At 37.1% G+C, this 17284-nt stretch overlaps 2 protein-coding genes across 2 annotated transcripts in view; both read left to right on the top strand.

Annotated features, from left to right (window-relative positions):
- The first annotated feature begins 773 nt into the window (after positions 1-773).
- ech1 (enoyl CoA hydratase 1, peroxisomal) lies at positions 774-16857 on the top strand. Its single transcript, XM_067365312.1, has 10 exons — positions 774-1039; positions 6385-6553; positions 8208-8296; positions 9221-9345; positions 9611-9659; positions 13023-13087; positions 13207-13277; positions 13371-13442; positions 13526-13676; positions 14995-16857. The coding sequence occupies exons 1-10, from the start codon at positions 1009-1011 to the stop codon at positions 15097-15099; spliced, it is 927 nt and encodes a 308-aa protein (XP_067221413.1). The 5' UTR covers positions 774-1008; the 3' UTR covers positions 15100-16857.
- Positions 15745-17284, top strand: part of prss16 (serine protease 16) — a 13944-nt gene continuing 12404 nt past the window's right edge. The window contains exon 1 of the mRNA XM_067364451.1: positions 15745-15802. Within this exon, the coding sequence (XP_067220552.1) occupies positions 15745-15802 (58 nt within the window). The remainder of the gene's footprint in view (positions 15803-17284) is intronic.

Here is a 17284-nt window from a genome sequence, read left to right as displayed (position 1 = left end):
ACAAATCCTCCAAAATACCTCTCCAAACACGTTCAGATTCCCCTGACATTTTGTGTGATTGCGTTGCTCGAACTCGTCTTCTTCTTCAAACTCCCGCTGTAATGACGTAACGTATAGTTTTTCTCACTGTCCAATGACAGTGAGTGTTACAAGTGAAAGAGGGTTGGCTCTTCAAATTGAGGCGAAAGTTGATTGGTTGCTCCCACGTTTGTACTGTCCAATGGCATTTTACCACTCGATTGACAAATGGATAAAGAAAAGCGTTTGGCAAACTGAGAAAGAAAAGCATTTGCCAAATTCTTTTTTAAAAAGCGATTTAAATGCGCATTTAAAATGATTTGCTAATGTACTTTTTATTGTTTTATTGATCTACGTTTTAAAAAGTGAATTAAAAATCCCATTTCAAATGTGTCTATTTATTTACTCATTCAAAAAAGATTTTTTAAATTTACTGTTTTATTGTTTTATTAAACTACATTTAAAAACAGGAATTAAATAAACAACTTTAAATATGTCTATTAATTTGCCCATATAAAAAGTGAATCATTTATATACATTTTTATGTTTGAATTATTAAATTAATTAATTGGTTCTTCTTTTTATTTTTAAGTGGCACCCCTGGTCCTCCATACTGAACACACTGCAGAAATACAACAACGAGAGACCCGAAATAATGAGAGACCTGACTATAATCCATGTAAGAATGTAAACAGCAGGTGGCGGTATGTGCCTATGGTGCGGAATACGGCAGAATTCAGAAGAAGAAGAGATCACTCACTACACCGCCGTACGTCAGAGATAAACATGACGACGTCCTAAAAAAATAAAAGGTGTAGAATAAAACAATTATATTAAAGACAGAGACGGATATTATCAGGGTTGTCACTCTGTTGTGAGGAGTAACTTGTTATTTTCAGCCAGTTAAACAGATAACCCCACATCACTGGAGTCAGTAGTCTTCATAAACAGTCTGTGATTGGGAATAAACTAACTGGTCAAAGGGCACCGATGGCACTCGTGTTCAGTTCTGCCTTCAGAAGTAAGTCACCCAGTTTGATCATCTAACTGCATTTGTTCAGAATAATCACATTCATCGTTTCTAGATATGCTACAAGCACTGAACACTGGAAAATATAAGAATCAAGACTCTGAAGTCTGTTAGTGTTTTAAACCAGTTTGTTATTACTGTTACTGTGACTGAATGTAGGTGAATGTGTCCTTACAGACTCGAGCTCTGTTCACTGGGTGAAAGGTCACATGCTCACTTATATGTTATTTCTCTCTTTGAGTGAGTTATTAAATGCATTTAATGGATAAATCAAATATTAAAAAGGCATAGCATGCAGGGCAGTGAATTTAAATTAATAATATAATAATGTATAATTGGAAACATTCTATGAAAATGTCTCTGTTTGGTGATCTTATTGGTTACAATTAGTATTTGGACACTTAAAGCACACATTATATATATATATATATATATATATATATATATATATATATATATATATATATATATATTACACAAAATATCAAATCAGTTGGAATATATTTAAGCAAAGAACGCAAGCCATTTTTAAGCAAAACAATATACTATATATATTGGGGATACTTTGTCCACATTTAACTTGAAATAAAATGTATTAAATCACTGTAAACATATTTCATGTGGATAATAAATATACTGTTATTATTTCATTTTGTTTCTCAATGCATTAAATCAAAGAAAGTTGTGCTCACAGTTGCAAAATTCTTGTTTCCTTCAGGTGCGTAGAACCAAAAGAGAGCAACTAGAGCAAAACAGAAAAATGAATCCAAAAAAAAAAAAAAAAGACTAAGGTCTAGAAAAATACAAAAATGTATTATATAAATTGCATGGTGCAATAAAGTGCAAAGTACAAGTGAGTTAAAAACAGAGGAGCAGACATTTCAGCAGATTGCTATCCTCAGTGCTCAAGATGCAACAAACAATCACCCTCTTTCTAGAAAGACAAGCAATTCAGAGCTGTCAGCTTAATCCAGTTATAATAATAACTTTATTTTGTATAGTGCTTTTTAAAGTCATTTCTCAAAGCGCTTTGCATAAGTAAAATTAAGATACATAAAATAAGCGAAATAAAAACACATACAAGCAAAAAAAAATTAATTATCACAATCATCAATTACCACCAATAATGATCAATTATCACAATTGTCACAGCAAGAGTGTCTGAAAGGCAATGAACATAAACTACATGAAAAATACATAAAAAACTATGAAAATAAATGTTGCAAAAACAATTTTTTTGCAAGAAACAAGAAAGTTCAAGTTCTTCATTCATGCCATCAGGAAATAGAGATTTAAGTTCAAAAATCCAAAATGCCTCCCTTTGTAACAATTTCTTGTCTCCATCTCCGCCTCTGTTTCTCAATGCATTAATGTATTAGGATACAGCATGCCGAAATTAACTTTAACCTAGATTAATAAATGCTGTCAAAGTATTGTTTGTTGTTAGTACGTATTACCTTATGTTAACTAATTAAACTTTATTGGAAATGTTACTTTAATAATAATAGAATATTTTGCCAGATCAGGGATGTACTGTGGGCAAATTCCTCACCCCCGTTTGCCTAAAATGACAGTGAAATATAATGAAAATATAATATAATAGAAATATAATGTGATTGTAATTTAAAGTGCTAGAATTTAAAGCACACCTGGAACAAACTTCATAAATCCACATCCACTAAAAATTACAAGTTAGCTGGAACCAGTGATTGCTAAAATGGCAAAATTAATTCTGAGATTTATTATTAATTCTTGTGTCCTTTTTTTGCAGATATTCTACTTGGTTTGTTATTTCCACTGGCATGACATTTTCAGTCATGTACACACATATGAACAAAGAATATATAAATAGATGCGATTAATTGAGTTTAATTGATTTGACAGCACTAATAATATATATATTTTATATATACACAGGGAGTGCAGAATTATTAGGCAAATGAGTATTTTGACCACATCATCCTCGTTATGCATGTTGTCTTACTCCAAGCTGTATAGGCTGGAAAGCCTACTACCAATTAAGCATATTAGGTGATGTGCATCTCTGTAATGAGAAGGGGTGTGGTCTAATGACATCAACACCCTATATCAGGTGTGCATAATTATTAGGCAACTTCCTTTCCTTTGGCAAAATGGGTCAAAAGAAGGACTTGACAGGCTCAGAAAAGTCAAAAATAGTGAGATATATTGCAGAGGGATGCAGCAGTCTTAAAATAGCCAAGCTTCTGAAGCGTGATCATCGAACAATCAAGCGTTTCATTCAAAATAGTCAACAGGGTCGCAAGAAGTGTGTGGAAAAACCAAGGCGCAAAATAACTGCCCAGGAACTGAGAAAAGTCAAGCGTGCAGCTGCCAAGATGCCACTTGCCACCAGTTTGGCCATATTTCAGAGCTGCAACATCACTGGAGTGCCCAAAAGCACAAGGTGTGCAATACTCAGAGACATGGCCAAGGTAAGAAAGGCAGAAAGTTGATGGGCCCGTGGCTGGATTGGTAAAGGGCAGAGAGCTCCAGTCCGACTCAGACGCCAGCAAGGTGGAGGTGGAGTACTGGTTTGGGCTGGTATCATCAAAGATGAGCTTGTGGGGCCTTTTCGGGTTGAGGATGGAGTCAAGCTCAACTCCCAGTCCTACTGCCAGTTTCTGGAAGACACCTTCTTCAAGCAGTGGTACAGGAAGAAGTCTGTATCCTTCAAGAAAAAGATTTTCATGCAGGACAATGCTCCATCACACGCGTCCAAGTACTCCACAGCGTGGCTGGCAAAAAAGGGTATAAAAGAAGAAAATCTAATGATATGGCCTCCTTGTTCACCTGATCTGAACCCCATTGAGAACCTGTGGTCCATCATCAAATGTGCGATTTACAAGGAGGGAAAACAGTACACCTCTCTGAACAGTGTCTGGGAGGCTGTGGTTGCTGCTGCACGCAATGTTGGTGGTGAACAGATCAAAACACTGACAGAATCCATGGATGGCTTTTGAGTGTCCTTGCAAAGAAAGGTGGCTATATTGGTCACTGATTTGTTTTTGTTTGGTTTTTGAATGTCAGAAATGTATATTTGTGAATGTTGAGATGTTATATTGGTTTCACTGGTAAAAATAAATAATTGAAATGGGCATAAATTTGTTTTTAAGTTGCCTAATAATTATGCACAGTAATAGTCACCTGCACACACAGATATCCCCCTAAAATAGCTAAAACTAAAAACTACTTCCAAAAATATTCAGCTTTGATATTAATGAGTTTTTTGTGTTCATTGAGAACATGGTTGTTGTTCAATAATAAAATTAATCCTCAAAAATACAACTTGCCTAATAATTCTGCACTCCCTATATATATATATATATATATATATATATAATTACGGTTTTAGGGTATGGTTTTGGTACGGCTCGGTATGTGCTATGTTCAGGGGGAAAAAACTACTGACAATAATAGAGAAAATGAGAACAAATAATCAAACTACAAGCAACAGCACAAATAAATACAGTAGAGCAAAGATACAATTAAAATAAACAGGGCTTTTCAGGTTGTTTAGGTATCTAACAGTAGTTTTCAGGTACAGTAATTGAATAAAGTAGCAAATCAAATGTAAAACAACATTGCATATAATCTTCACTGTATAAATCAAATAAAGATTTATCATAATTATGAAGTTACAAAAGCTATTCAGTCAAGAGCAGTGAGTGATTTCCTTGTCTTTTGTTGTTTGATCAACGTTAAAAACAGATACAGACAGAAGGAATAAGGCTGCTGTCACTTTAAGATAATGCACAGATCAGTACACTGATGCTGAACACATGCGTTCTTTCTCCAGTGTTTAAGTTCACTTAAGACATAACCAACTATGTTTGCTAGGATATTCACCGAGATGGGCATGCTGACATAATTTTTGCTTGAATTTGTATGTTCAAGCGCAAGACTTGAAAGAGAACGATACGTTTTTTTTTTTTTGTTTTTTTTATCAATAGGGCTATCAAATGATTAATTGCGATTAATCGCATACAAAATAAAAGTTTTAGTTTGCCTAATATATGTGTGAGTACTGTGTGTAATTATTATGTATATATAAATACACACAAATTAATGTATATATTTGAGAAATATTTACAAGTATATGTATTTATTTATATTTTTATATAATTTATATTATATATAAATACAAATATTTTGTCCATAAATAAGATATTTCTCTTACATAATACATTAATTTGTGTGTATTTATTTATATATACATAATAATTACACACAGTACTCACACATATATTAGGCAAACTCAAACTTTTATTTTGAATGCGATTAATCGCAATTAATCGTTTGACAGCCCTATTTACCAAGAACAGTTACACCCTAGTGTGTGTGTGTGTGTGTTTTGTTTGAGCTAAATATGTTTTTTTTATTATTATTCTATAAACTAATGATAACATTTCTTCAAATTTCCAAGTAAAAATATTGTCATTTAGAGCATTTATTTGCAGAAAAAGATGCCATGTTTTCAGATCTGGAATAATGCAAAGAAAACCAGTTTATGTTCATTTTTGCATAACACAGTACTGATGTTTTAGTTTAGGAAGAGTTTAGAAATCTATATTTGGTGGAATAATCCTGATTTCCAATCACATCTTTCATGCATCTCGACATGCTTCCTATCGGTCACATTGCAGTTGGATGACTTTATGCCACTCCTGGCACAAAAATTCAAGCAGCTCTGCTTTAATTTGATGCTTGTGATCTTCCATCTTCATCTTGATCACATTCCAGAGGTTTTCAGTGGGTTCAGGTCTGGAGATTGGGCTGGCCATGACAGGGTCTTGGTCTGGTGGTCCCCCATCCACACCTTGATTGGCTCCACTGTGTGGAGTGCAGCATTGTCCTGTGGGACAAAACAATCCTTCGATTTGGGTAACACTGTCAGTGAAGAAGAAAGCATGTTTTCTTTTAGGATAAACTTGTACGTGGCTGGAGTCACGCGTTCTTCACAAAGACAGATCTGCATGATTCTGATCTTCTCTGATGAGTCCAGTTTCCAGCTTTGCCCACACCTGGTCCTCTAATGTTAGACAGTGACCTGGAAAGGCCGACACTACAACCCACACTGTGAGATTCGGTGGAGGATCGGTGATGATCTGGGGGTTCTTCAGTAAGGCTGGAACTGGCAGATCCAGATAAATGCTCTAAATGACGAGTAGTTTATATGATAAAACAAAAATATTAACTCCCAACACACATGTATGCATGTATGTTTTCCTCACCAGTTATGCAGTGTAATTTCAAACACTCATGTCCTCTACATGTCAGAAGTGTAAACCTGTGATTTTATTGTGTTTTGTGACTAGAAACGGGTCTGTTTGTACCTTTCCTGAACGCTGTTAGAGGAATGTCTTCATCAGGAGGGCCCACCCCCCCCTTCACAACCCTGTCAGTCAGCCGGCCGGTTGACACCATCACTCACGTTGAGATCTGCCGTCCGGAGAAACGCAATGCGATGAACAAGGCATTCTGGCTGTATGACATCATATCCATGTTACACGCTCATATCCATATGAATAATTCATTTCTTTAAAGATTTCCTGTAAGGCTTTGTTAACAAACATTTTACTAGTGTGTAGTTTTAAAGTCCCCCTGTGGTGAAAATCAAGTTTTTAATGTTGTTTATATGTCTGTGTGGTGTATATAATGTGCTTTAAGACAAACCATGTGCAAATTCATCAGTCAACACCATTGCTGAGTATTGTCTCTTTAAAACTGCAGTGAACCAAAGACCGGCGGTGTGAAATCGCTGGTGTTTGTGACATCACAAACTGCTTTGTAACCAATCACATCAACGTGACGGTGGGCTTTATTATATCATTAACTATACTGCAAAGTTGAGAAACGCATTATCGTTCTGATTCATCGACTCGTATACAAGTTGACCGAGTGGATCTCTGAGCTAGTGTGATTGAGTGGAGGAGGGGCTCATTTGCATTTACATTTATTCATTTTACAGACTCTTTTATCCAAAGCAACTTACAAATGAGGAATACAGCAAGTAATTCATCATGAAGAGGCAAATAGACTTTCAGATGAACGCAGAGATATCATTCCAGCAGCAAGAAATTGTGAACAAAAATGTTCTGAACAGTTAAGCCGAAAGTAGACTTTGGTAGAGCTTTGTGTCGTCAATATAGCAATGTTGAAACCATGTGCCTGTATGATGGGACCCACTGATGTAGTGTATATGGAGAAGAGGAGAGGTCCAAGAACTGAACCCTGTGGAACCCCAGTGACCAGTAGATGGATATCCTGAAAGACCAGGATTGAAACCAGTGAAGTGGAGTTCCTGTAATCCCCACTGTTGAGAGGGTGGACAGAAGGATCTGATGATTTATGGTGTAAAAGACAGCAGATAAATCCAGCAGAATGAGAACTGATGACTTGGAATCAGCCTTCCCAGTCGGCAGGGCTTCGGTGATCGACAGTGGAGCAGTCTCGGTTGAATAGCCGCTCTTGAAACCAGATTGGTTAATGTCCAGCTGGTTGTGCTGTGCATATTCATGGATCTGCATGTATTAAATGAAGTTAGGGTGTAGATATACATTCAAGCTAATTTAAGGCTTGAATAAAAAAAATTATCGCTGGAAAAAACGTTGAAATATGTCATTTTGGTGATCAAAGATGAGTTTTAAGGGATACAATTATTGACTACTGAAGGACTTTAAGTCAAGTCACCTTTATTTATATAGTGCTTTATAAAACAATATGGAGCAAAATAACAGAATTGATGCAAACTTCATCAGTCTGCTGTAAAAAAGACAATAGTGCCATAATTCAGTTCAGTGTCGATTTAGTTCATTAACTGTGTAAAGTTTATCAGTTTTCAAACAAGTTCAATTCAGCTATAAGCAGCTCTATAGAAGACAATATTGTTATTCAGCTCAAGTCAATTCAATGTTGATTCAGTTCAGTAACATTTAATAAAATATTAATTGTTTAAAAAGTATATTTCATCATTTATACTAGAAAGAGTTATATAAAAGTGTCAATTTTATGCCATTTCTGTGTTCTCTTAAAATGTCTTTATGTGAATGGCAGTGAAGTGCACACTGATCTCAGTTATCTAAAATAAACAATCACGTCATGACTGAATTACACACCTTTATTTTTGTTTCACCTGCAGTGAAATGGTGGACTGCTTCAATCAGATAGCTGAAGACTCAGAGTGTCGTGTCGTGGTTTTCTCAGGCGCTGGAAAGCTTTTCACTTCCGGTAAAGATATCAAACACTATTGCTTTTTTTTTTTTTCTTCTTCATTTCATTCTTTATTCCAAACCTTTAGGTCCATATCAGACAAAGAAAATAAAAGAAAAGAATAACATACAACCTTACATACAACACACATTATTTAAAAAGAACCATACAAACTTGCGTTCTAGTGCTTCCAGAACCAGGAGGAGTACCTTGTATCACTTAATTTAAGATCGGTAATGACCATTATAATTGTATTACGTGTGCCACTTAATCGACATATAAAATTATACATATAATTCCTTAGTACAGCATGCAAAGTAGGAACATCAATGAATACAAACAACTGGCTTGAACTTGTCCACCTTGGGAGCTTAAGCAGAATTCTTAATGCGTCATTAATGCTACCTGAAGCTTTTTCATTTTAGCTTTACTGTATCTACACCATTGATGCACTGTATACAATGAAGTACAGTAAGCTCTAAAAAGTGCTATTTTGACATCATCTGTGCACATATAAAATTTACGAGCCAGCATATTTGCCTGCCCATACAACTTATAGCACTGACGCTGCACATCATGATCATTTAGATCACGCAAATGAAAAGAGGGAAAATTTATCTTGAAACACCTTTCCGCATTTGACCAGTTGCTAGTCTTTTCATTTTTTTTTTTTTTCAGTTTTGTGTGTGATTTGTTGATTGGTGTTCATATGAAAATACATTTTCAAATTTGTACAAATGATATTTTATCTCAGCATTTCGACAACTAGCAACTGAAATGAACACAGCATAGACTGATAGTGGGGATCTAATTCAGCAAGTAACAATAGCTAGATTTATAATTTTCTGAAATGTTTAACACTTATAAGTGCGTATTTATGTATTATATGCCATATAATATGAATATTTCATCATTAACTGAGCAGTGATAATCTGTGTACAGGTATTGACCTCATGGGCATGGCCAGTGATATTCTTCAGCCTGAAGGAGACGACACAGCCAGGATCTCATGGAACGTGCGCCGCATCATAGCTAAATACCAAGAGACCTTCTCTGTTATTGAAAAGGTTACTATTTTATGTCCATATAGTCTATATGGGAATATATATATATATTGAATACCATATATGGGATATAGGTAATATCGGAATTGTACTTGTAAATGAAGATTCCTCATTTATGCATATTTGTGAACTATGTCGAAAAGGCATGACATGAAGATGGTTAGAGGATTGGAATATATGGTTATACTGTAACATTCAATGGCAAATAGACTTTATCTCAATGCACAAATCATATGTTTCATCATGTCTCTTGTGTTTCATTGTACAGTGTCCCAAACCAGTGATTGTGGCCGTTCATGGAGCATGTATAGGTGGAGGTTAGTTTCTCTCTGTTAAGAAGTTTGTGTTTATAGAACAGATTTATTATAGAACAGGTATATTGATCAGATTTCTTCTTAAGTATTATTTGATTTTGAAGCAATCAGTATTTGTACCCTATTGTATTTATTTTTTTGTAATTGTTAAAATTTCGAAGGATCAGCAATCTCCCCTAAAAGTGATCAAACTGTAAGTCATAGAGTCTTGAAACTTTGAGGACTGGTAATACACCATCTACGACGTCACCAAGGCTGACGGGGGCGCTACAGCAGGGAAAAGTATGAAATGGCTAATAACAACTAAACCATTAGGCATAGGCTCAAATTGGGCCCAATCCCAATTCTAATTTATACCCCTTCCCCTTACCCCTTCGCCTACCCCTTCCCCTTGCCCCTTGAAGAGTGTCAAGGGGTAGGGCTGAAAATATTCCCCTAAGAAATGGGACACCACTACTAGACCGTTACACGTCATCATAAGTCGTCGCTAGCTCCTACGTCATAGATGCGCCGATGTTTATCACACACTTCTAAGGGCCAATTCACACTGCACCGACAACACTCGTCTGTTGGAGTTTGTTGGATCGGTGTGATACCCCTGTTGGCGTCTGTTGGAGTCGGTTTTCACCCGACTGAACATTGGCGTTTGTCGGGTCATGGGATGTCTGCGCGGTGTGAACAGTTTTCCAACAGACGGCAACAAACTCTGACGTAATCTGACCTGGCCACGAACCGTTGCCATGATGATGAGCCAAGTCCCCTGCAAAGACAGCTGTTTGATCGCGCCCGCGCCTCACACACACACAACAAAGCAGTGGAAACCTGACATCGCAGCTTGTTCATTATACAAAATAAAATACTGTTAAAAAAAATAAAATATACAAAAGGTACAATAGTCCATAGTGCAATCTGTGCCATTCAGCAAGAGCAGCTGCACCACTTCACCGAAAGAGAGAGGTAACGTTAACCACTATGGCTACGTTCACACTGCAGGGCTTAATGCTCAATTCCGATTTTTTGAAAAAATTCGATTTTTTTGCAAGGCCGTTCACATTTTCAATTAAATGCGACCTTTTGTGATCTCCTGTGTGAACGTGAAATGACCCAAAAGTGACCCGCATGCGCAGAAGAGTACGCAGCGGTCAACGACGTCACTCGTTGTTTGTGGAAGTAGACGGCCACCTCGTTTGTTCCAGGCTTTAACCTCCTTGTATTTGGCTCGGAGGCTTTTTATTTTTCGCTGGCATTGGAGCCAGGATCGTCTGTAACCACGCTCGGCCATTTTGCTGGAAATGTTTTCGTAAACCGCCCGGTTCCGATAAGAGCCCTCGAGTTTGGCCTGAATAGAGCTGTCACCCCAAATATTAATTAAATCTGTGACCTCGCTTCCCTTCCATTGACTGGTCTCAGCAGCATCGTCCGCCATGGTTGTTGTTTATCTTCTCGTTCCCGCCTACTTCAAAACAATACATTAATCAGGCATGCGGCAAAAAGTCATATAAAAAATTGTTGTGGAACTATCATAAAGTAAAAAACATTAGCGAACTGTTTTCATAGCGATTTTAACAAATCTTTTTTCGGAGAACATAACCGTATACATGAACACAAGATTAAAGGCAACATAAAACAAGTGATTATTTATTACTAAAATACTGTTTACCGTAAAAAAATACTTACATTTATGGGTCTCTGCTCGCTTGGTCGGCCATGTTGGAAATTTATCATACCCCTTCGTCTGAAGTGTGGTCCCGAAAAATCTTCGTTTGAAGGGCTACCTGGCCCTTCCCCCTACCCCTTCCCCTCCAACCAAATGAGAATTGGGACACCCCTACCCCTTCACGTGAACGCGCGAAACAAAGGGGAAAGGGAAAGGGGAAGGGGTAGAATTGGGATTGGGCCTTATATCGCTGGAATCCTTGGCTCAAAATGCATGCCTCAGATTCTCTTGTCTTTCTGTTCGTTTTTTTTTTTTTTTTTTTTTTTTTTTTTTGAAAAACTACTTTTGCGAACTAGTCCTAGGTTTTTGGAGAAAACCAAACCAGTGCAGCAAGATTCTCCAGAGTCTGATTGTCAATAATTATTAAAAAAAAAGTTGAAATTTTGAATCACTAAGGGCCACAAAAACGTTAGAAGTGGGCGGAGCCACTTTGAATAAAATGGCTGTAACTCGTGAACGGAATCATATATTTTCACCAAACTCAGCACACCTATGTAAGGGATCATTCTGTGGTTGTGTGAAAAAGGATGTGGTGACTGGCCACTTGGTGGCATCATAACAGCTAAAAAAAAACGGAAATAGCTATAACAACTTCACCGTTAATCTAATTGACTTAAAAATTGGCATGCAATGTACATGCAATGCACATACTCGGATACAAATGTATAGTATAATGCAATGTAAGATAAAAACGCCTGCCAAGCTTGTTCGAGATGCATCGGCTTCTCGCATAGAGGTCGGCACATGACATCAAAGCTCCACGAGAACGATCCTAAAGCACAAGGAGTCGTATGCTCTACAAACGCTTCCGCGGATCCACGGCACACGCCGAATCGGTCCGCGCTGCTCCGATGCATCTCGAACAAGCCTTCTATCAACAATCGCGGATGTTTAACTACTGTTGATGCTCATGGCTTTGCGAACTTACATCGGCACCTAAACACGGCTTGCCGTAATTTGTATATAGACGGAGATTACAATTGATTAGCTCGATTAGCTGCTATTTCAAAATTGGTGGTCAAGGGTGTCTTGTTGGTCACGGTAATCCCGCCCCCAGCCCCTGACGCAAGCGGTTTTTACTTCTAGCCCAGCAGTGTTTTGGTGCTACTTACGAACCACTTTTCCTGGTTCGGAGCTGGTGCTTTGTGTGTCGAAAGACAAAGAACTGATTTGAAACTAGGCTCTGGCTCCGAACCAGCACTCAAACTGCCTTGGTGGAAAAGGGGTATATAAGGACATTGACGTATCTCAAAAAACATGTCTGCCATCAACCAATGAAGTTTAAGCAGCTATCAGAATGTTAATGGAGGCTGATCGGAAAGAAACTCGCTGGGCCTGATTGACTCACAGCCCTAGAGGTCATAAGAAATTTGAAAGAAATTGGCCACCGGGGGCACCTTCACGTTTTTCACGTGCGTAAATGATCATGTATCGTGTATCATTCTGAGCACCTTTGCCTCTAGGACCGCCACTGTCCATCAAATTGTTCGTTAAATATTGGAGATTATTTCAAAACTGTACTAGTGAAAACTGTACTAGTGAAGTTATTTCCTCTACTAGAAGTTTGTTGCTTCGCCAGATAGATAGAAAAACTATTCTTTGTAACCATATATATAAATGTTATCATTCCATTGTGTTTTCTTTTTCAGGAGTTGACTTAATCACAGCATGTGATATTCGACTGTGTACACAGGATGCCTGGTTTCAGGTCAAGGTGTGGATATTCTTATCAGACTGTCATTTTAACTGATCATGTAATGCCATTTTAGAATAAACATAGATTTGCAGAGATTTAAACTTGAATGCCTGAATTGATCACCCTTTCCTGTTCAGGAGGTTGACATTGGCTTGGCAGCTGATGTCGGGACTTTGCAACGTCTCCCTAGAGTGATTGGAAGTCGAAGGTACTTGTTTAATTTTAAAGCATGTTATAGATCCAGTAGGAGTGCCCTGTTTTTATGCAACTGATAGTAAAGTTTGCTCCCACTATCATTCAGTCTAGTAAATGAGTTGGCTTTCACTGCAAGGAAGCTGTACGCTGATGAAGCCAAGAGCTGTGGATTGGTCAGGTGAGATATTTAAGCAATAAGTAAGTAAGCAATAAGCAAATCTTTCCTACATGGTTGCGTTAATTCTCTCTTGTTGCCCACAGTCGTGTGTTCCCAGATAAAGAGACTATGATGGCCGGAGCATTGGAGATGGCAGGAGAGATTGCCAGCAAAAGTCCTGTCGCAGTGCAGGGAACCAAAGTCAACCTCATTTACTCCAGAGACCACAGTGTTCCAGATGCCCTCAACTACATTGTAAGATCACAACTCGCATCAGTCAAACATCCAAACATACAAGTGTATATTAAATGACAAAGTGACAGCTATTATAATAAATATAGCTGCGAGCAGCAAATATTGGGGTTCAAGCATTTTAAGGCCTTTGAGCACATGCGCAAAAAGTTATTATGGTTTATGTAGCAAACATTTAACGACTTAGATCATAGATCTAGTTGTTTTTCCAGTTGTTTTTTAAAGTAATAAAGTTTTAAAGTAATTAAAGTTTAACGAACAGTGTGGCGGTCCTAGAGGTAAAGTTGCTCAGAATGAGGAGTTCTACCATGTGGTATGAATGTCGTGAGCGTGTGTGAAAAATCATGTGATACACAATCCTTTACACACGTGAAAAAAGTGAAGGCGTCAATGCTAAGAAACCAGTTTGATTTTCAATATTAATTGTAATTATATGAATTAATAACATTCAGAAATTTAAAGGTGCAAAAGAGGATCTTTTCGTCGACTGAGAAACCAAAGACTGTTACTGTGTTTTTTGTTACTGAAACGCCTCCCAAAACTCTGGCACGAGTATTGGAACACGAGTGTTTACCACCGGCAGTTTCGTGTTTTTTGGATTCATTATGTCGGACTCACCGCAGGTAACTCATAATCTGCAGTTGTTACTCCTGTCTCCGGACAAAAACATTGCATGCGGCGCCTGTGGAGTGTGGAAAGTTACTGGAGCGCGCAGCCGCGCTCGTCTCTCACAAGGAACGTCATGGCAGTGATTGACAAGCCAGAGGGCCAATCGTTTACGTGATGATCACGTAAACGATTGGCTGATGTTTTTAAGGCCCTACCTCATGCACAGATGATGTATATTAATATTATTCCTTTCAGTGCACCTAATAAATAGTCTTTTATCAGTTAGTAAAGACAGTTTCAAGTAATATTGCAAAAATGTATAAAACAAAACATCCTCTTTAGCACCTTTAAGAAAGATTAATTTAATCTTAAGAATTTAGTTGATGTGTTAATATTAATTTGAGTAATGTGTTTGTTTATAACTGATACCAGTTATTCTGAAACAAGTTGATGAAATGGAGAGGCTAAAGTTTTTATTTGGATTTCTTTCAAAATATAATGATTAATTATTAATTTTAATGAAAATATTGTTAATTTACAAGAAGGTATAAAAGGCAGAACCCCCAAACTATCGGTATCGGCAGATATCACTCTGAATAAACAGATATCGGGATCAGAGGAGAAATTTAGTATCTCTAGTACCAACGTTTGTCATCCAGTGATTAAACTGAGAAACTGTTCTTGTGTTTCCTGCTCTTGTTTGTTTGTGTAGAACACCTGGAATATGAGCATGCTCCAGACCCAAGACTTAATGAAGTCCGCGCAGGCAGCGATGGAGAAGAAAAACCTCAAAGAAATTATTTTCTCCAAGCTCTGAGAAGACTCTCACAAGACCTGCTGAGATAGATTTGATCTGCTCTCTTATCTAAAGTATATCTTGTGATTATGTATTTCAAGAACTCTTTTGGTTTGGTGTTGTCTTTCTAGGACTGGTTAATTAAAATGAACGTCTGATTTAATAGTTTCTATGGGTGCCTTAAATTCTGGCTCACAGATGTCAGATAATTAACCAAAAAATGCTAAACGTTCAGTGCTGAATGCACACTAAAACATGCACAGGTACTTTATGATTCATAGTTTGGCTGTTTGTACCTCTATTATTTGCCAGTTTTCTGCATTAAATGATATGATGTTGTGATAATATTTTTGCATTAATAAAAAAACTAATGCTAAAATGAGTGTACAGGTCATAGTAAATGTCAGTATGGACTAAGTGAAGTGAAGAGAAACTAGTTTGGTTTTGTAATATGAACATCATCGCAGCGTGGATATCATGTGGTTTCCTCCGCGTCCAGGTATATAGTTTTGTGAAGGCGTTCACAGAACTGTGCACCATATCAGATTACTGACTCTCCGGTTGGGTATAAAAGGTCTGCTCCAGTCTTGTATACACTGGAAACCATCGTCCACAACCAAAGCAGAGGGATCTTTGACAATGATGTCTGTAAGATAATCAGGCACAATGATGTCTGTGATGAGTTGGGTTACTGTGGTTCTGCTCTTCCACCTGGTTTACTCCGGTAAGACTGATTCTGCACTGAAACTTCTACAAAACCCAATTAAAATAACATGAAGTTGTGAAAGTAATATATCTATTCATAACCAGGTTACTATTTCGTCGTCAGAAGAGTATGTGTGTACTGTATGCGCACCGCCGGATTTTTGTAACCGCGTAATTGTTTGCACAGGTCACACATGCGCATTTAAGGGTTTTTTTTTGCAGTAATTAGTTTATCCACAAGGTGGCACTCGTGCTCTGGGGGCGTCGATTCACAAGGTAGTCAAAGAAAAACTGCATAAACAGAACAGAGCGGAACACATGCGAGCTACAGCGACAACTGAGGCCCACATAGACAGATTGTGTGAAGAGTTTAGAAAGTACCTCAATGTACAAATGAAAGTGCTCATTTGTACAACTATAACATGAAAGAATACAAAGATGTTTACATGGGTGTAACTCGTGGCGAGAGATTGCTCAAAACTGCATGCGCCGAACGTCTGTACTCGTACAAGTTAAATGAAGTATACTTTCCGAGGCTGTGCAATCGACTGTGCGCTAGTGTATGTGTAAAAACAAGATGCTCTAGAGACATTACTAATCACATCGATGCCACACAGCTCTCAGAAAATCACTGGCAGTGTGAATGAACCAAAATCAAACGATCCCAGGTCAATTCCGGGGAAATATTATCAGGATTTTCCAGAATCTCTGTGTTAAAGGGGCTTTACAGTCTTCATCAGTATGTTTAAGCTCCAGTTGTGGTAATGCTAGTTGACCTTTGACCCCAAATATTTTAATAACCACACAGCATGTCATGAGAGAAATATCACTGGTTATTAATATTTTTTTAATTATAGTGTGTGACTTACATAAAGGTACTCCAAAGCTGTAAAATTACAAAATTGTACTAAAGTGTCATTTGATGGGGTTGAAATTAATGTTTGTAATGTAGCGCTTAAGGGTTGAGTATCAATGTTTTTTCAGGCATGTTTCCTGAGAACAACCCATGCATGAAACAGAACGCAAATACAAAATTAATTAAATACTATATAACAAAATTGTATGTACTGAATAATTGAATCCTGTATAAAAAAGTCAAACAAAAAGTGTTTCTTTTTAGTGTTTCTAAATGCTTCCTAACTGTTTTATGCTTACTCCACCCTACTAAACTATTACATTACCAAATACACTTATGTTTTCATATACAGTACTGGTCAAAAGTTTTGAAACTAATTTTTTTTAAACACTTTACAATAAGGTTTCATTAGTTAACTACATTAGTTAACATGAACTAATAATGAACTGCACTTATACAGCATTTATTAATCTTTGTTCATGTTAACTTCAACATTTACTAATACATTATTAAAATCTTGTTAACATTAATTAATGCACTGAACTAACATGAACAAACAATGAACATGTATTTTCATTAACTAACATTAACAAAGAGTAATAAATACAGTAACGAATATATTGCTCATGGTTAGTTCATGTTAGT

Source organism: Chanodichthys erythropterus, chromosome 17 (assembly GCF_024489055.1).
Source record: "Chanodichthys erythropterus isolate Z2021 chromosome 17, ASM2448905v1, whole genome shotgun sequence".
In the NCBI taxonomy this organism is placed as follows: domain Eukaryota; kingdom Metazoa; phylum Chordata; class Actinopteri; order Cypriniformes; family Xenocyprididae; genus Chanodichthys; species Chanodichthys erythropterus.
The sequence above is the reverse complement of the archived record's forward strand: the minus strand, read 5'-3'. Positions and strand labels throughout refer to the sequence as shown.